The sequence below is a fragment of the Erinaceus europaeus genome, chromosome 5, assembly GCF_950295315.1.
Source record: "Erinaceus europaeus chromosome 5, mEriEur2.1, whole genome shotgun sequence".
In the NCBI taxonomy this organism is placed as follows: domain Eukaryota; kingdom Metazoa; phylum Chordata; class Mammalia; order Eulipotyphla; family Erinaceidae; genus Erinaceus; species Erinaceus europaeus.
The window spans coordinates 28040391-28060727 of record NC_080166.1 but is presented as its reverse complement, the minus strand read 5'-3'; the positions used below and the strand labels follow the sequence as shown (position 1 = coordinate 28060727).

Here is a 20337-nt window from a genome sequence, read left to right as displayed (position 1 = left end):
CTCTTTTTTTTCAGATAGAAAATAGAGAGAGAGGGAGACAGGGAAAGACACTATAATATGAAAGATGCCCGTGGTACAGTATGAACTGGAATCAAACCTGGGTGTATGACAATGAAGGTGCACTATCCACATGAATGGTGTTGCTGACCATGGGAGACTGGTTTGATGGGATGAGTGTCCTTATAGCAAAAGACCAGGACTGTGTTGATAGCATAATGGTTATGCAAAAAGACTTTCATGCCTGAGACTCTTAAGATCCCAAATTCTATTCCCAGGGTCACTGGAAGCCAGAGTCCAGCAGTGTGCTACTGCTTTCTCTCTTAATCACTCAGTATCTTTCTGTAATTCTCATTAAATAAATGAATGCATGAATAAATAAATATTGTAAAAGACACCAAAATCCATTCTGTTTCTCTCTCTCTCTCTTTTTCTATCTCTCTCTCTCTTCTCTCCTTGCACATATATTTGGGTAAATCTATGCTAGGATATAAAAAGAAGACAGGCAAGAAAGTTGTCCTTAATAGAAGCCAGATTGCTGTCACCTAGATCTTGAACTTTAAAACCCCAGAAATATGAGAGGAAAACATTCAGTTGCTTAAGGAATCCAGTTCCTGGCATTTTCTTTTGTCAGGTTGAACAATCTTAAGACAGAGATATATACCACATCTCACTTACAGAAAAAAAGAATATGAGTGAGGGTTTTTTTCTGATTTTTAAAAAATATATATTTTTTATTTATTGTTGTAGTTATTATTGTTGTTGGATAGGACAGAGAGAAATGAAGAGAGGAGGGGAGGGGAGGGAGAAAGATAGACACCTGCAGACCTGCTTCACCTGCAGGTGGAGAGCCGGGGACTCAAACCGGCATCCTTATGATGGTTCTTGCTCTTTGCGCTACGTGAGCTTAACCCGCTGCGCTAACACCTGACTCCCTGATTTTTTTATCAGCAAAGAATAATTACACAATGTTTGGATTAAAATTGTTTTTGCTCTTTCATTCTGTAACATGTAATGATCATATGTTATATTCAATAACTCATAATTTTAAACTTGATATTTAATTTTTATAGTATATCTACACATTAATTACCTTTCCCAGCTACCTTCCTAACAACAAACCATCAATATGATATACAGCAGTACAATGAGTATTATAGTACAGTTTCATCTGCATATTAATTATTAACTTCCTTTGATATAATTTTAATATAGCAATAATCATGTTTTAGTATAAACACTACTAGTTACTTCTAAATAATTCTCCAAATACATCATGTACCAGATATTGTAATCCCAAATTTTGGTGTCTGCATATCTGGAGGGCACACTAGGTTTTAAATGCCTATCAATATGTAATATTTCAAAGTAAATTTAATGTGAAGGTCCCGGAATTCATTGAAGGTGAACATTTACAGTCATATAATCATTGGTAGAGGGGGGAAAAAAGCCTTTATAATTTTTTAATCCCCTTTGACTGTTACTGCAAATTATTATAATTGAACTGCATTCTCTAATTTAGTTCTGGAGACTAGAAACCCCAAATCAGTTTGTTAACAGGACTTTACTGTCTCTGAAAGCTATAGAGGGTGATTTTTCCTTCATATTTTCTCATCTCCAGAGTTGCTATATCTTTTGAAGGTATAGAAGTCATCCAATAGGGACCTGGGCGGTAGCGCAGCGGGTTAAGTGCACTGGGTGCAAAGCGCAAGGGTGGGCCTATGAATCCTGGTGCCAGCCCCCCCTCCACACCTGCAGGGGGTCACTGCACAAATGGTGAAGCTGGTCTGCAGGTGTTTATCTTTCTCTCCTCCTCTTTCTCTTCTCTTCCTCTCTCCATTTATCTCTGTCCTATCCAAAAACAGCTATGGCAACAATAATAACTATAACAAGGACAACAAAATGGGAAAAATAGCCTCCAGGAGCAGTGGATTCGTGGTGCAGGCACCAAGCCCAACTGATAACCCTGGAGGAAAAAAAAAAAGAAGAAGAAGAGAAGAAGAAGTCAACCAATAATAGTCTCCAGGTTTTTTGTTTGTTATTGCCTCCTGGGTTATCGCTGGGCTCAGTGCCTGCACTACAAATCCACTGCTCCTGGAGGCTATTTTTTTCACTTTTGTTGCCCTTATTTATCATTTTTGTTGTTATTATTATTGTTTTCATTGCTGTCATTGTTGTTGGATAGGACAAAGAGAAATCCAGAGAGGGAAAGAAGATAGACAAATGCAAACCTGTCTCACCTCACGCTTCACAAGCGGTGAAGCGATCCCCTGCAGGTAGGGAGCCAGTATCCTTAAGCAGATCTTTGCAATTTCCCACCACCCAATCTCCATATCACACCCCCTCCCCTGATAGCTTTCCTATTTTCTATCCCTCTGGGAGCATGGAACCAGGGTCACTGAGGGTTGCAGAAGGTAGAAGGTCTGGTTTCTGTAATTGCTTCCCTGCTGAACATGGGCGTTAACTGGTTGGTCCATACTCCCAGTCTGCCTCTCTCTTTCCCTAGTAGGGTGTGACTCTGGGGAAGCTGAGCTCCAGGACACATTGGGAGGGTCTTCAATCCAGGGAAGCCTGGCTAGCATCCTGATGGCATCTGGAACCCGGTGATTGAAAAGAGAGTTAACATATAAAGCCAAACAAATTGTTGAGCAATCATGGACCCAAAGCTTGGAATAATGGAGGGGAAGTGTTAGGGAGGTACTCACTGCAAACTCTAGTGTACTTCTGCTTTCAGGTATATATTTTGCAGTAGTTTATGGATACGTGTGCACATAAGCTCTCTCTCACAGAAACTGGTGTATATCTAGGTTTTGGGACTTTGTTAGAAAGTGAACCACCTGAGATGAAATTAGAGTATACTATAGAAGGAAAGGTCTCACCCGAGTAATGAAGCTGAAGGGTTGTCATTCCACACGTGAAGTCTCTGGACACAGTCTAAGGTGAAGCATGTTGAGGTGGCAATCGTTGCATTGGTTATGTTGTGATTGGCGGATGCAATATTATTTGATATGGACTGGGAGAGGCATACGGGAAAGTGGGCCCTATCCAAGGGTTCCAGGACTGGGGGATGTAGGAGCTCTATAGTGGAGATGAGAGGTTCCTGCTGTCATAGGGTTCAAAAAGAAAATCGATAGTTAATGTTATCATCACATTATTTGTTAATTGGGTTAACTTTGAAAAGTCCCTTTGTTATGGTTTGCTGTACAGTACCCAGTATCTTGTATATAGCTGTGCTATTGGATCCTTCTAATCTACTTGGTCTAGGCTTTTGAGAGAGTCTGCATATCAAATACACAGCCTATATATTAAAAAGATTCAGTTTGTGTTTTGAAAAACTTTGAGACATACAATTGATTTTCTACTTCTCATTTTAATTAACTAGTGATTTATATGTCTACATTTTGCTAGGAGTGTACATAAACACCATTCCCACCACCAAAAGACTGTGAACCATCCCTTCCACCCACTCCCACCCCCCACTGGCCCAGAAAGCTGCATGTCTACCCTTCACCACAGGGCTTTTACTTTGGTGCCCTACTTACAATTTGATCAGGTCCTGCTTTTAGTTTCCCTTTCAGATCTTCTTACTCAACTTCTGTGGATGAGTGGGATCATCCCATACTCATCTTTATCTTTCTGACTTAGCTCACTTAACATAATTCCTTCTAGCTCTGTCCAAGATGGGTCAGAGAAGGTGGGTTCATTGTTCTTGATAGCTGCATAGTATTCCATTGTGTATATATACCACAGCTTTCTCAGCCACTCATCTGTTGTTGGGCACCTGGGTTGCTTCCAGGTTTTAGCTATGATGAATTGTGCTGCTATGAACATGGGAGTACACACCTCTTTTTGGTTGGGTGTTATGGAGTCCTTGGGGTATAACCCTAGGAGAGGAATTACTGGATCATATGGAAGGTCCATGTCTAGCCTTCTGAGAGTTTTCCAGACTGCTCTCCACAGAGGCTGTACCAATTTACATTCCCACCAGCAATGTAAAAGGGTTCCTCTGTCCCCACATCCTCTCCAGCATTTGTTGCTGCTGTCCTTTTTGATGTATGCCATTCTTACAGGAGTCTTCTTCTTCTAGCGTTTGCCCTTCTTCCGTAGGCAGTCAACAACATCAGGTTGAGCCTGATGTGAAGTTTCAAGATCTTCTTTGAATCTGGAGAGGTGGCAGTCGTTGACTATTTGGGTCATAGTCTGTCTGTAACTGCAGGGGCAGTTCGGGTTGTCTCTGGCTCCCCAGCGATGGAACATAGCGGTGCACTGGCCATGGCCTGTTCGATAGCAATTGAGGAGGACCTAATCATAACATGCTAGGTCAAAGCCGTGTTGACGCTTCGAGGGGTCTGTGATGAGGTGTTTATTCTTTACCTCAGCTGAGTGCCAACTCTGTTTCCAACAGTCTGGAACAGAGAAGTTCAGTGTAGGCGTAGGAGACCAGATTGGATGACGAGACGTCAAGCGTTGAACACTCCTTACAGGAGTGAGGTGGTATCTTAGTGTTGTCTTAATTTGCATTTCTCTGACAATCAGTGACCTAGAGCAGTTTTTCATATGTTTGTTAGCCTTTCGGATCTCCTATGTAGTGAATGTTTTGTTCATATCCTCTGCCCATTTTTGGATGGGGTCATTTGCTTTTTTGGTGCTAAGTTTGCTGAGCTCTTTATATATTTTGGTGATTAGTTTCTTGTCTGATGTCTGGCATTTGAAGATCTTCTCCAATTCTGTGAGGGGTCTCTCTGTTTGTTTAATAGTTTCTTTGGATGTGCAGAAGCTTTTCAATTTAATGTAGTCCCATTGGTTTGTTTCTGCTTTAGTCTTCCTGGCAATTGGGTTTGATTCATCAAAGATGTTCTTGAGGTGTAGGTGGGAAAGTGTTTTACCAATGTTTTCCTCTAAGTATTTGATTGTTTCTGGTCTGACATCTAGGTCATTGATCCATTTGGAGTTGATTTTTGTTTCTGGTGAGAGAAAGAGGTTCAATTTCATTCTTCTGCATGTTACAACTCAGTTTTCCCAGCACCATTGATTGAAGAGAGCCTCCTTTTTCCATTTAATCCTTTGGGCCCCCTTATCAAAGATTAGATGTCCATAGGTGTGGGAATTTATTTCTGGGCTTTCAATTCTGTTCCACTGGTCTATGTGCATATTTTTGTTCCAGTACCATGCTACTTTGATAATGGTGGTTTTATAATATGGTTTGAGATCTGGGAGTGTGATGCCTCCATTTCTGTTTCTTTTCCTCAAGATTGCTTTGGCAATTCTAGGTGATTTCAGGTTCCAGATAAATGATTGCAGTGTTTGTTCTATTCTCTTAAAGAAGCTTGGTGGAACTTTGATGGGTATTGCATTAAATTTGTATATGGCTCTGGGGAGAATATTCATTTTGATGATATTTATTCTTCCAATCCATGAGCATGGGATATCTTTCCATTTCTTGGTATCAGTTTCTATTTCCTTGAGTAGCGACTCATAGTTTTCAGCATACATGTATTTCACTTCTTTGGTCAACTTTATTCCTAGGTATTTGATTGATTTTGCTGAAACAGTAAATGGGAGTGATTTCTGGATGTCTTCTTCTTCTTCATATTTAGTGTTTACATAAAGAAATGCCACTGATTTTTGTACATTGATTTTGTAGCCTGATACCTTGCTATATTGCCTAATAACTTCCAGAAATTTTCTGCTGGATTCTTTAGGTCTTTCTATGTATACTATCATATCATCTGCAAAAAGTGAGAGCTTGACTTCTTCCCTTCCAATCTGTATTCCTTTGATTTCATTCTCTTGCCTGATAGCTATGGCACGAACTTCCAATACTATGTTGAAGAGTAACGGTGACAGTGGACAGCCCTGTCTAGTCCCCGATCTGAGGGGGAATGCTTTCAGCTTCTGTCCATTGAGTATGATGTTGGCTGTATGTTTTCTATATATAGACTCCACTATCTTGAGGAATTTCCCATCTATTCCCATTTTTTGTAGAGTTTTGAGCATGAATGGGTGCAGGATTTTGTCAAAGTCTTTCTCTGCATCTATTGAGATAATCATGTGGTTTTTGGCTTTGCTTTTATTGATGTGGTGAATGACACTGATTAACTTAGGGATATTGAACCAACCTTGCATTCCTGGGATGAATCCCACTTGGTCATGATGAACAATCTTTTTGGTATGTTGCTGTATCCGGTTGGCCAAGATCTTGTTTAATATTTTGGCATCTATGTTCATCAGAGATATTGGTCTGTAGTTTTCCTTTTTTGTTCTGTCCCTATCAGCTTTTGGTATCAGGATGATGTTGGCTTCATAAGGTGGAAGGGAGTATTCCTGTTTCTTCAATCTTATGGAAAAGCTTAAGAAGTATGGGTTCTAACTGTTTCCTGAAAGTTTTGTAGAATTTGTTTGTGAAGCCATCTGGTCCAGGACTTTTGTTGTTGGGGAGATTCTTAATTATAGTTTCAATTTCTTTGTCTGTGATTGGTGTATTTAGATTTTGTAGTTCTTCTTGGTTCAGTTTTGGAAGGGCATATGCTTCTAGGAATTGTTCCATTTCTTCCAGATTCTCTAGGTTGGTGGCATATAGTTCTTCATAGAAGTTTCGCATGATTCTCTGGATTTCTGTGGTGTCAGTTGTGATATCTCCTGCATCGTTTACAATTCTATTAATTTGAGTCTTCTCTCTTTTTTGTTTGGTGAGTCTGGCTAAGGGTTTGTCAATTTTGTTTAATCTTTCAATGAACCAACATTTGGCTTCATTGATCTTTTGTATGGTTCTTTTATTCTCGATGTTGTTTATTTCTGCTCTGATTTTAGTGATTTCTGTCCTTCTGGTTGCTTTAGGGTTCCTTTGTTCCTCTTCCTCTAAGTCCTTGAGGTGTGCAGTAAGGTCGTTCATTTGAACTTCTTCTTGGTGTTTAATATGTGATTGTATGGCTATAAGTTTCCCTCTCAGTACTGCTTTAGCAGTGTCCCAAATATTTTGATAGGTTGTGTCTTCATTTTTATTAGTTTCCAGGAACATTTGAATTTCCTGCTTGAGTGAGTCTCTGACTCAGTGGTTATTAAGGAGTATGTTGTTTAGTTTCCAAATTCTTTGACTTTTAATAATTTTTTGTTTGTTGTTAAATGTTAGTTTTACTCCACTATGATCTGAGAGGATACTTGGGATGATTTCAATGCTCTTGAATTTATTGATGCTGTCTTTGTGGCCTAACATGTGGTCTATCCTTGAGTATGTGTTATGTGGATTTGAAAAGAAGGTGTATTCCAGTTTTTGGGGGTGAAGGACTCTGAAAATGTCCAATAGGTCTAGTTTGTCAATCTCTTCATTCAATTCTCTTGTATCTTTATTGGCACTCTGCTTTGTTGATCTGTCTAAGTGTGAGAATGGGTATTGAAGTCCCCCACTATTGTCAAACACTAGAAGAAGAAGATTGTATTACTATTGATGTATTTTTGAAATTTTTTCAGTAGGTGCTTGATGTATTTAGATGGTCCCTCATTGGGTGCATAGATGTTAATAATTGGTTGAGTCTTCTTGGCTCTAATCATTATGTAATGTCCTTGCCTATCTTTTATTACTTCATTTAATTTAAACCCTATCGTGTCTGAGATGAGAATGGCTGTTCCTGCCCTTTTTGTGGTTCGTTAGCCTGTATGATAGTGTTCCATCCTTTCACTTTAAGTCTGTGTTTATCTTGTTGTGACAGATGGGATTCTTGCAAGCAGCATATGGTTGGGTTATGTTTTCTGATCCATCCCCCCACCCTGTGCCTTTTGATGGGTGAGTTTAGCCATTGACGTTTATTGATATTATGGATTTAATGTATTGTAGTGCCATTGTTCAAAAAAATTTTTTTTGTTTGTTCTGATATATTACAAGTATTATAGTGATGTTCTTGTTTATAAGAGGTCTTTTAGAACCTCTTTCAGGACCGGCTTGGTGATGGTTGCTTCCTTTAACTGTTGTTTGTCTAAGAAGGTTTTGATCCCTCCATCTAGTTTGAATGAAAGTCTACAGGATATATTATCCTTGGTTGAAACCCTTTTTCATTCTGGGCTCCATAGATATATTGCCATTCCTTTCTGGCTTTTAGAGTTTGAGTGGAGAAGTCTGCAGATAATCTTATGGATTTTCCCTTGTATGTGACTTTTTGTTTCTCTCTTGCAGCCTTTAGGATCCTTTCTTTATCCTTACTTCTTCTCATTGTGAATATGATGTGTCTTGGTGTCTTCAGGTCTGGGTTGATTCTGTTTGGTACTCTCTGGGCCTCTTGAATCTTGATGTCCTTCTGTTATTCAGGTCTGGGAAGTTTTCTTCTATTATTTCCTCTAGAATGTTTGCTTTCCCTTCCTCTCTTTCTTCCTCTGGCAGGCCAATTATACGAATGTTACTTCTTTTGCGATCATCCCATATGTCTCTTTTGTTATTTTCAGTGTCTCTCAATCTCTTTTTAAGCTCTTTCACCTCTTCATTTTCTCTAACTCATCCTCTGTCTGACTAATTCTGTTTTCTGCTTCTGTTAGTCTGCTTTCCCTTGCCTCAGCTTCTTTCTTCATTACAACTATTTTAGCTTTCAGTTCTCTAATTGCCTCAAGATAATCAGTATTTTCCTTGGGGGTCTCAACTGTTGTTTCCCTAATACTGCCATTCCTTTCCTCCAATGTTGTTTTCATTTCTGTGATTAATAAGTTTATTATTGCTTGCATACTTTTCTTATCTATGGTTACTTCTGGCTGATTTGTAGTTTCTTCTGGGCTCTTGTCTTCATTCATTGGAGTAGCATTTTTATTTGTTTTTATCTACCCATTTTTTTGATTTGTGTTTCTTTTTTTTTATGCTCTGTTGTTCCTCAGTTGTTGTGTCTTGATTACAAGTAACACTGTACTAAATACCTTTATGACAATTGCACTCACCAACCTCAGGAATTACAGTAGCAACTGAAGCAAGTATTGAAGTAGTTTAATCGTTACTATTTAGCCAAACAATTTCTCCAGTCCGTGAATAAGTAGTAACCAAATCCCAGTGAAGAAGAAAGAGAAAAGAAAGACAGGATAGCAAGAATAGACAGCTATGCAAATCTACTATCCACTGTATATTCTAGGGGTAACAAGAGGGGAAAGGGAAGTAGAGCAGAGATACACACATAGAGAGTCCACTCTGAGTCAGATTTCTTCCCCAAAATAATTCAGAAAGGCAAAGAAGAAGGAAGAAGTGTATGACAAGATAAAAAAAAAAAAACATAGGCAAGAGAGAGAAAAGGGAAAAGATAAGAAAAAGAGCTGTAATTAAAGAGCAATGAAAGGAAATTCCCAAATGTGTATCCGTGAATTCAAAACAGCACACTGTTTAGTGGTTTTGGGGGCTGGGGTCTGTTACTTTGGAAGCTGTAGGATTAAGGAAGAAAGGATGACAGGAATGAGAAAAATAAAAAAAAAGAAAGAGAGAGAAAAAAAAGATAAGAAAAAAGCAGTCATAAAAAGGGCAGTGAAAGGAAAGGTATTTTATATATTTATTTTTAATTATTTAATTAGCTATGCGGGGTGAGGTGGGGGGGTTGGCTACTTAGAAAGAAAAAATTCCAGAGGTTTTAGAAGGGTATAGATTTAGAATTAATGATACTCCCTGGTGGGACAGGAATTTGGTAAAGAGAAGGAGCCCCTAGCAGGGGATCCTGCTAGGATCTGGTCCCCAGGGACTGGTTATGGGGTGGGGTTGGGAAGGAGGCATGCTTAGAAATTAAAAGGAAGAAAAAAAAATATTTTCCCCTTTTTTCCTACTCTAATTCTTAACCCAAATTAAGTTATAGTCACCTCCTTGGTGTTACCGCTAGGACCCCTTATTGGCTGGCCTACTAAAGGTAGAAAATCCTACCGTTTCCAGGAGATGTGGTCAGAGCTCAGCCACTAGCACCTTTCAGTCCGCCATCTTCCGGGAACCTCTAAATGAGATTTTATAGGGTCATTGAAAACCATTACATTGTCCATTTCAATGTTATCAGTACCCTCATAGTTTATTATGATATTAATCTGCATTCTGTATTAGATACCATTGATGTCCTATAAAGTTCACATTTACTGAGTCAGTCTACTATTGAATCAACTGTTGTGACGTTTTGAAGATAACAGATTACAGCTATTCCTTTTCCTTTCTGACTCATTTTCTGGGTGATAGGAAACTTACCACCCTGGTCAACAATAACGAGGATGAAATTAGCAACTCTCTTGCCTCAAGGTGGGGCAACACTTTGTTCCGATATATTTTCAGAGTCTTCTCTACCAAGCCAAGAGTGACAGCAACCTGAGGCCATATCGCTGTGTTGTTCTTCCAACTTTATCCTATGTCATTCCCTTCTTTATAGTTTTCCCCAAAGAAATATGTTTTCCATCAATCACCTGCACCAAAATCTATATATCAGACAAATTTCAGAATGTCATCTAAGATTATATATACTTCATTCAAGGGATGAACACACACTGTGTTGGAAGTGAGCCATCCAATTGTTCTGATGATTTTTCAAATACGTGCTGACAGGCACAAAGTAGACTTCAGATGGTCGAGATACAAAGAAAACATGCAAAGTCCATTATGTTCATGTATTTCAGTATCACTGGAGAAAATAGAGCAATAAAGTTGGAACTGAGTAGAGAAACTGAGTATACAAAACGACAGTGAAGCTCTATGCTGGTGTCCTTAATAAGATGCTATTAGGATAACTATTTGAATTAAAGAGTTAAGTAGAGGAGCCAGGTGGTGGCACACCTGGTCGAGCACACGTATTAGAATGCGCAAAGACCTGGGTTCTAGACCCCTGGTCCCTACCTGCAGGGGGAAAGCTTTGAGAGTGGTGAAGAAGTGCTACAGGAGTCTTTTTTTCTCTCTATCACTCTTTTGATTTCTGGCTGTTTCTATCCAACAAATAAAGATAAGTTTTAAAACTGAGAGATCTATTCTTTATTTAAAAAAAAAAGTAAAGTAGACGAATAAGGAAAATTATTTCAGTACAAGTAAAGTTAGACCAAATGTACAGTAAAATCAAAAAGTATCTGGGGAGTCGGGCGGTAGTGCAGCGGGTTAAGTGCAGGTGGTGCAAAGCTCAAGGACCAGCGTAAGGATCCTGGTTTGAGCCCTTGTCCCTGCCTGCAGGGAAGTCGCTTCACAAGTAGTAAAGCAGGTCAGCAGATGTCTTTCTCTCCCCCTCTCTGTCTTCCTCTCCTCTCTCGATTTCTCTCTGTCCTATCCAACAACAATGACATCAGTAACTACAACTATAAAACAAGAGCAACAAAGGGGAATAAATAAATATTTAAAAATAATAAAAAATAAAAAAGTATCTGTCTTATTTAGATATGCCTATCACAGAGAAGTGTAGAAGAGGATAAACTGACTATATATATAGTTTTCATGTAGCTAAGGAGAAATATATATCCAAGAGAGTGATGGCATAACATCAAGTGATAAGAGATAGGGGGAGCATTGGATTAAATACTCCAAATTACCTTCATACAAAATTAAAACAATGCAATGCTTTCAGAAATGGATGCAGATTACCTTTTAACTTTATTCATCAAAAGGTGTTTAGTAGCTCAGTACCTAATATCTAATTATTAAAAAGTATAATAATTTTTCTTAGTAACAAGCACATTTGCAATTATTTTTAGATTTATGTTGATTCTAATTTTCTATGAAGTAGGTGTACAAGTCTGCTCACAGGCCAGATTGGCAAAATAGCTTCTGTGGGGAGCATACTTGCTTTGCCATGCACATGGTGAAGGTTTGAGCACAATCTCTTCCATAATGGAGGGAACTTTGGTGCTGTGCTGTCTTTCCCTCTCTCTCTTTATATCTCAGTCTTTTTTTTTTTGCCTCCACGGTTATCAATATAGTGGGTCAATACATGCAATTTATGATTTAAATGTGCAAAATATAATAATTATAATAACAATAGTTATTATTGAATAGAAGTTTAAGCAAAGATACATATATGTTTCTATGTCATGTCTCAGTCGTGTAATGTCATGTTACAAGCCTCCTGGTCAAATTAAATGAGTGAAATTATTATATATATATAACTTTTATTTAGTTTATACATATAGAACTTTTGAACCTGGATGCTAATTGCATAAAACTTTAATGGATCTCCCCTGTAAATATTTGAAGACATTGCAAGTGCCATTAAAGGATAAGCCATTCAGTTCAGTAGAGTATTCAACATGGTTGTAATTGTGGTGTCTCCTATCTTTTTCTTTTCATCCCTCTTCTTTTCTATTTTTTTTCCAGAATTGTACTTACAGTATTCTTAATAGAACCAGCTTGCTAAGTACTTTTATTGTTTTTTTGTTTTACACATAGATCTTATGTTCTTTATATTTAAAACAATTGTTACCTAACAGATCCAACAGATTGGTATTCTGCTAATAACAAAACAGACTGGTCCTTTTTTTTTTTTTTTAAGAATGGTAAGAGAGGACAGCTGTTGAAGTAATTCTATTTTCTTTGAGGTTGGACCCCGAAATGATCAGGAATTGGATAATGGTTTGTAATGCTACCCTGCAAACTAATACCTAGTGACTACTTTTCAGTTCTTAAATTAACAAGTTACTTTGCACAGAACCATTACAAAAATACTTTGGTGTGATTTCTAAAAAAATGGCATATTTTTGTTTCTTTAATTTCCATGACATTTGAAGCACAGATGCTGATTCACAATATCTTGTAACAACAAGAGCTGCTTTGATTGCTGTGTTTCACAAATCTGTTTATTTGGTTCCAGCTGATTCAGACTGTCTCTGTCATGGATAAAGATGACCCTCCCCGAGGACACAAATTCTTCTTTGAGCCAGTGCCAGAATTTCCTCTTAATCCCAACTTCACCATTGTAGACAATAAAGGTATAATTTTTTATTTTGAGGACAGCAATCTCCATTTATTATTTGTTAATCTATTACTTTTAAGCATGGTAACATTATTTTGCAAGACTGTACAATGTCATACCTCTTTAAAGAACATGCTTCTATTAAAAAGGACCTAAATTTTATTTCTTGTTGTTGTTCCACAACCTCCCCCACTCGCCCACCCCATCCCCACCCCCCGCCAGATAATACGGCAGGAATCATGACTCGAAAAGATGGGTATAGTCGCAACAAAATGAGCACCTATTTACTTCCCATTTTAATCTTTGACAATGATTATCCGATTCAAAGCAGCACTGGCACGCTCACGATTCGTGTATGTGCCTGTGACAGCCAAGGAAACATGCAGTCCTGCAACGCAGAAGCCCTGGTCCTGTCAGCTGGCCTGAGCACTGGGGCTCTCGTGGCTATCCTTCTCTGTGTCCTCATACTTCTTGGTAAGCCATGTCTCCAAAATTTGTTCGTTTGTTTGATACATGTTTTATGAGGTAGAAAGATCAGAGCACAGTTTATGTGGTGCCAGGCAATTAACCTAGGATCTCATACACAGACTCTATGTTTTACTCAGTGATTACAACCTTCCCAGGTTCTTTGAACTTACAGAATTCTCTCTCTCATCAAGGGCTGGCCATACACTGCAAAGCACTAGTCTCTGTAGCTGAAGATTCATTGTTATTTACCGATTTTTGTTTAAACAATAAATGCTGCTCGCAGTCTGAAGGCTAGGGACTCTTTTGAAGAAAAAATTGCTTGGGAGTGTGGCGGCAGTGCAGCGGGTTAAGCGCACTGGGTTAAGCGCACATGGCGCAAAGCACAGGACTGGCATAAGGATCCCAGTTCGAGCCCCTGGCTCCCCACCTGCAGGGGGTGAAGCAGGTCTGCAAGTGTCTATCTTTCTCTCTCTCCTCTCTCGATTTCTCTCTGTCCTATCCAACATTACTAACTACAACAATAAAACAACAAGGGCAACAAAAGGGAATACATTTTTTAAAAATCACATTTCCATCAGTAAATATTTTATTTAAGTATGCCCTAACAGGACAACAATTTAATTCAATTAAGCAGTTGTTTCACTGCAAAACACCCTTCCTCAAATGGTCTCCATCAACTTTTCATCCAAAATGTTTATACTTAGAGTGGGAAAGAGAGCCAAATTTATGTTCCATTGTTCATATGCGCTGGCTCGTTTTCATTGGAAATCTGTTCAGGCTAGCTGGATGAAATCCCTTTGGCCAGATATCCTTGCAGGACTTCAACAGGGAATTGATGAAAGTGAGGGAAAAACATTTGTCTCAGTTAAGATCATCCAGCTATTTACAAAAACATTTTCTTGGAATGGCTAAGAACATACACAACATTACCATGAGCAATTCTCTTCTCCAGCAGTTATAGAAAGTTCTACTCCTCTGTGAAATACTTTTGCATTAACATGTATATTGAATTCTGGCTTACTTTTTACTCAAACAGTATTGATAAAACATTTTTTAATTTGTTCATCTAGGTCTATTTTCCTAACACTTAAACATGTGCAAATATATATATAATTTATATCAATGAAACGCAGGCTTATACAAAAATGTTCATGCACACATAGAACAAAACTCTGCAAATTATTATCAAGCTAAATTATGAAACATGTTCTCAGTGCAGACCTCATAGAAAGCCCCTTATTTTATTATGAGTTTTGCCACCTTTCTGACCTGAGCAATAGAATTTGCACAAATTTCTTATTTTTCAACCCTTAAGTCTTTGTCTAAATGTAGAATAAGTTTTCTGTTATTTCAGTTGAAATTAAGTCTAATAAGTTCACATGATCAAAGTCCTTAAAGCATTCCTACTATTATTTTAAATTTTTGAATTTATAGCAGGACTCATTTATATAGTCAAGGGAATCTGCTCTTTGCAAAACAATGGACAATAATACTTTAGTCATAGATTTTTTTTAATTTGAGTAAATAGCAGTCTTTGTTTATATCCAGTTTATAAAACATAGTTGGGAATTAAAGTTTGGTAGTCTTTTTATTTTAAACTTTTCAGGTTTTTCTGGACACTTTGCAGTGAGGTAAACTATCAAAAATATAAAATATAGCAATTTAAATTTCTATAATAAGATATATAAGTCAAAGTACTTGCCTGAATTAATTTTTACAAAGTGACTGACTTGTTGGCTTGGTTTAGTAAAAACCTAATCATTACTTTACATATCATTTAAGTACAACAAAACATAGCATGCTTATGCTGTCTAATACTTGATAGCTATTTATACTGGTATGATTATCATATTTTTTGTTGATGTTCCAAATAGTAAAAAAAAAAAAAAAAAAAAAGGCTTAGATTTACTACGCAGATTAGTGAAAATAAAAGGTACATTTGAACCTTATTTTTTATCCTAGCTTTTTAATTTGTTGGTATGATACAGATAATGACTTGTTTTTTTTTTAGGGAAGAGGAGCAGACAGTTTTGATCTGACAGTGGAAAACAAAACAAAACAAACAAACAAAAATCTCGTAAAAGGTTCTACAGTCCATTTGTGTAAATTTGTAATCATTACGTGAATTAACAAACACATAAAATAATTAAACTATTTTAAATTATGGAACATACATAATCTGCAAAGTACTTCCTTCAATAACAAATTTAGAAAGAACACTATTTTTCTCTACTGCATGGCTCACTAGGTTAGTGGCTTTCAGATCTATGTTGGGCTTAATTAACTTATGTTCAGTCTTTAATCTGAATGAGTACAAATATGTATAATGTTCACTGAATAGGGTTTTTTTTTAATGTTTCTAAGCTCAGCAGATAAAACACTTTCCTGTGTACGATAGGAAATTTTCAGAATTATTTCTAACAATTGAATAACTGGAGAGAGTGCTGAGTAACATTGAAAAGACCTTTAAAGTGACTATAGGAGTGTCAAGATCATGGTGAACTGAAACCTCAACATAAATTTTTCTATAACTTTGAAGCAAATATTGAGAAATGAATGACAGATATCTGAGCCAACGTTTTTCACATTTCCATAAAACATTGACAATATTAAGAAAAACAGACAAAAAACCCAAACATTTAACATTTAGCAGTCTAAAGTGAAGAAAACCAGATTTTTGTTGCTCCCAGTCATGCACATATTTTGGGATTTTTTTATACATATAATTTTAAATATTCTTATGCATTGAATTACTAACTTAACCCCTTTTCAGTGGGAAATTTATATTTATAAAACTGTGTGATTGTTCCTACTGTCTAAATGTTTGTGAGTTTCAAAATATATCTATATTACAATGTTCATTATTATAGCAATTTAAATTTCAATAATATAACAGAAACAAGAAAATATTTCCTATATAGAGAAGTCCACAGTCAATATGATAGCAGAGATGTGTAAATAATAACAGCAAGTGTGTGGAGTGTCATTAGTTTTCCAATGCAAAAACTTTCTGTAAAAGTCCAGAGTGCTCTCAGTAAAAAAGTAAGTAAGCTATCTAATATATTGACAAGTTGAGTGTGAGCTAGAGGTTTAATTTTTTCACAGATAGAGTCACAATTTATATTTTAAGAAAGCTTTCAAAACTAAGTCAATACAATAATTTAAGTAAAAAGATATGAGCCGTGGGGAAATGACACCAATGGTAAATGCAGAGCTATGTGCGTGCTTGTATATGTATTTATACAGCATTTGTATGTATACATGTGTTGACATATATACATATACTGTATATTATACACATATACACAAAGCATATGTGCTTCAAATAGAGTCCAGTGATTCATTAAATACATTGAATGTTTCATTTCCCTTGGAGTAATAATAATAATAAAAACTTTAATATTTTAATATTTGGAAACCCACATGTATTGGGGAGGAATGAAGTAGTACTGAATTACAGTTGACTAAGGAAAATAGTCATAATTGAGTAGTTTTTTTTTTTTCAGTTTCAAAGTCCTAAAGAGTAGTGAGTCTTTAAAGTAACAAACAATCTCTGACCTTTAGGCAGGAATTTTCACTAAGGTGAAGCAGTGCTGCAGGTATCTCTCTTTCTCTCTAACTCTTTGTCTCCCCTTCCCCCACATCTTTCTATCCTATTAATTAATTAATTAAAAATTTTAAATAAAGTAGCAAATGGCATTGCAGTACTTGATGTGTCGAGTTATTAATCCAAACTACCTTGCAATTATATAGAATAGCTACTTTTTATATCCAATTAATTGTCAGTATTTTTACACACTTCACTCAAATGTTTGCTATAATGTAAACATGACCCCAAAATTCTGACTTTTCTCCCCATATGTCTAATAGTTTTAGTCGTGTTGTTTGCTGCATTGAAGAGACAAAGGAAAAAGGAACCTCTGATCATTTCAAAAGATGACGTCCGGGACAACATTGTAACCTACAATGACGAAGGTGGTGGGGAAGAAGACACCCAAGCTTTTGACATAGGTACATTAAGGAACCCAGAAGCACGTGAAGATAGTAAACTGAGGAGAGATGTCATGCCTGAAACTATCTTTCAAATCAGGAGGACTGTGCCCCTGTGGGAAAACATTGACGTGCAAGATTTTATTCATCGACGGTTGAAAGAAAATGACTCTGATCCCAGCGCACCACCTTATGATTCCCTGGCAACCTACGCTTATGAAGGGAATGATTCCGTAGCAGATTCCCTTAGTTCTTTAGAGTCTCTTGCCCCAGACTGTAACCAAGATTATGATTACCTCAGTGACTGGGGCCCTCGTTTTAAAAAGCTCGCAGATATGTATGGAGGTGATGACAGTGACAGAGATTAAGGGAGTCCTATGACTTGACCCATGTTAGTGGAATTACTGTCTTTCTTGCCAGATTGAGTGGCCTGCATTCTCTTCCTTGGATGATTTTGTTTAATTGAAATTATAAACAATACGTAGGTGTTGTCTTAGGATTTGCATAATCAGTAAGTTTCTGTGAATGAACATGAATGACATAGATTTAAAAAAATAATAATAATAACCAGTTCAAGCTCTTTATCTAACAAGGAAGGAAAGTATATGACATCAATAATCAATAAGAATATACATAAAAGGCTTTTTGTGCCTTTTCTTAGCTATAACAACTTTATAAATGTTTTCTTAACAGTTACCTTTAATATAAAAGCATTGTGCAATTGCTTTGTAAATTGATATTTAAGAACTATACCCCTAAGGAAAAAGGAATGTCTATTACTGCCATATTTATTTAGTTGAAAAATGTATTTGTGTTAATTAATTTATTCATATTTTTATAAATGTATATTTATATTTTTGTATTTTTATGAAATAAACTAGTATTTATAAAATAAATTTCATTTTATTTAATTCCTAAAGGCAGTTCTGATCTCCATGAAACAAAGTATCTGTTACATTTTTAAAGGTAAAATATTATGACTCAGGAAACAAAGCAGCTAACTTACTGCATGCACTCTGAAACTGGAGTGTAGCTGGACTAAAAAGGTGTTAGTAGAAATTGTGATTTTTTTCCAGGCTAGGGGTATGGATCTACAGAAGCCAGAACTCCTGCCTTCTGCTCCCCATAAACGACTTTGATCCATACCCCCAGCGGGGGAGAAGTGATAGGATGAAGATAAGAGGACTCTGCACTCCAGCTCCATCAGCAACCAGAGAGAAGGAAAAGGAGAGGGACATATGGAGGTAGCTGCTATCTTATGAGTGGCTTAGAGGGGAAGAGAGGATTGAATCAGAAAAAGAAGGGGCAACTATGTGTAAACGTGGACTGACAGTTATAGAGAAGATGGTTGGCCCATGTCTACAGTTGGCCCATGTCTACAACCTTAGGGGAACTGTAGTGGATTACAGTGGGGAGAGTGAAGGTTCAGAACTCTGGTGGTGGGAATGGTGTGGATTCAAACCCCTATCAACATGTAACTCTGTAATATAAAAATTAAAATAAATAAATATAAATAAGAAAAGAAAAATAGGCAAATATATAAAATATAGATAGATAATTATAGAAATAATAGTCAACCCATATCTGTGACATCCTGATAAACTCCTACTGTTTTCAATGGAGGGAAAGGGATCACAGAACTCTGGCGGTGGGAATGGTGTGGAATTATACCCCTGTTGTCTCATAACTTTGTAAATCAATTTAAATCACTAATAAAAATTAAATCTATGATTAATAAGCTTCCAAAACAGAAAAAAAAGAAATTGTGATTTTTCTGTATTAATCACTTGCATATTGCAAACAGTTTCTCGAATCACTGATGCCACCCATCAATGAAATTTGAAACCTCTAGAATGGGGCTCACTTTCCTGCATGATTGTCTCAATTCATACCAAATGATATGGCATCTGTTGATCAATAATGATATTGCATCTGTTGCATCTAATCAATGCAATGAGTACCACCTTGGTATACTTCACTTCAGACTGTGTCCAGAGACTTCAGGCATGGAATGCCAACCCTCCAGCCTCATTACTCGGGTGAGACCTTTCCTTTCATAGGATTCTCTATTTCCATTCCAGGTGGTTCACTTCACAACAAAGTCTCAAAACCTAGATATAGACCAGGTCCCATGAGATAGGGCATATGTTCACATATATCCAGAAATTAGGCAAAATATATACCTGAAAGCAAAAGTACACAATAGTCTACAGTGAGTCAGTATGAAGTTCACAATGAAATAGTATCTACATAAACTTAGATACCCTCCTCACCTATTTCCTATTTACACTTCCCTTACTCCCAAGCTAGCATTATCAAAGCGAGGACTGCAAAAGCTGAATAAGGGCAAGAGACTGGCATACTTTAATGATGACTCTTTAGTCACTATCAGGCCACTCCATCAGCTGGGGCCCTATTCAGGGAGTCCTTAGATTCCCAAATAGACATGATGGACCTAGACCTCAATAAATCCCTCTCTCCATTGTTATCTATATCAGGAACAACAAAACGGACCCCTTTGTGGACCCCCATAGGACCTTGCCCTCAACTTAGATCAACAATAGTAGAGAATGTTCCATCCTCTGAAGGGAGGCTGCACAGCATACTCTGTGTTCCACCTGAGGAAGATGGGTCCTGAAATTGGGGCAGCTTGGAATGTTCCTACTGATGACCACAGAATATGAGTTCAGATCTACAGGGATGCAGAGGTCACACAGGCTCCTAAGCTGAATATGGGCCCCAGATAAGATCAAATCAATGGGGTTTATAGTCAACAATATCTACGCATCTTTCCCATATTTGGGAGCTACTTTCTTCCCAGATCCAACTTTCTGCTCCTTTTTCCAGCCATGACATTCCCCCCCCCCCCCCCCAGACAATAACTAGGATCCACCTGCATATCAGATTTCAGGCTCAGGGAAAAAAAAAAAAAAACTAGTATAGTCACAGCCCCTTTGGAATAGAACTAAAATAAGCCTACTAGTTATCTACAGAACAGAGACCCCTCCCC

General features: G+C 37.2%; 1 protein-coding gene across 3 annotated transcripts in view; it reads left to right on the top strand.

Annotated features, from left to right (window-relative positions):
- The window catches only part of CDH9 (cadherin 9), a 204267-nt gene extending 186048 nt beyond the window's left edge, over positions 1-18219 (top strand). Inside the window, exons 11-14 of one of the 3 annotated variants that reach the window (XR_009549938.1) lie at positions 12768-12885; positions 13092-13343; positions 15349-15421; positions 17208-17284. Coding sequence is in view for 2 of the 3 variants with exons in the window: in XM_060191187.1 (XP_060047170.1) it covers positions 12768-12885; positions 13092-13343; positions 17208-17695 (858 nt within the window). In the remaining variant the exon portion in view is untranslated. Of the gene's footprint in view, positions 1-12767; positions 12886-13091; positions 13344-15348; positions 15422-17207 lie in introns of all 3 variants that reach the window. The other 2 variants (XM_060191187.1, XM_007530774.3) reach the window with 2 other exon arrangements.
- Positions 18220-20337: the final 2118 nt, after the last annotated feature.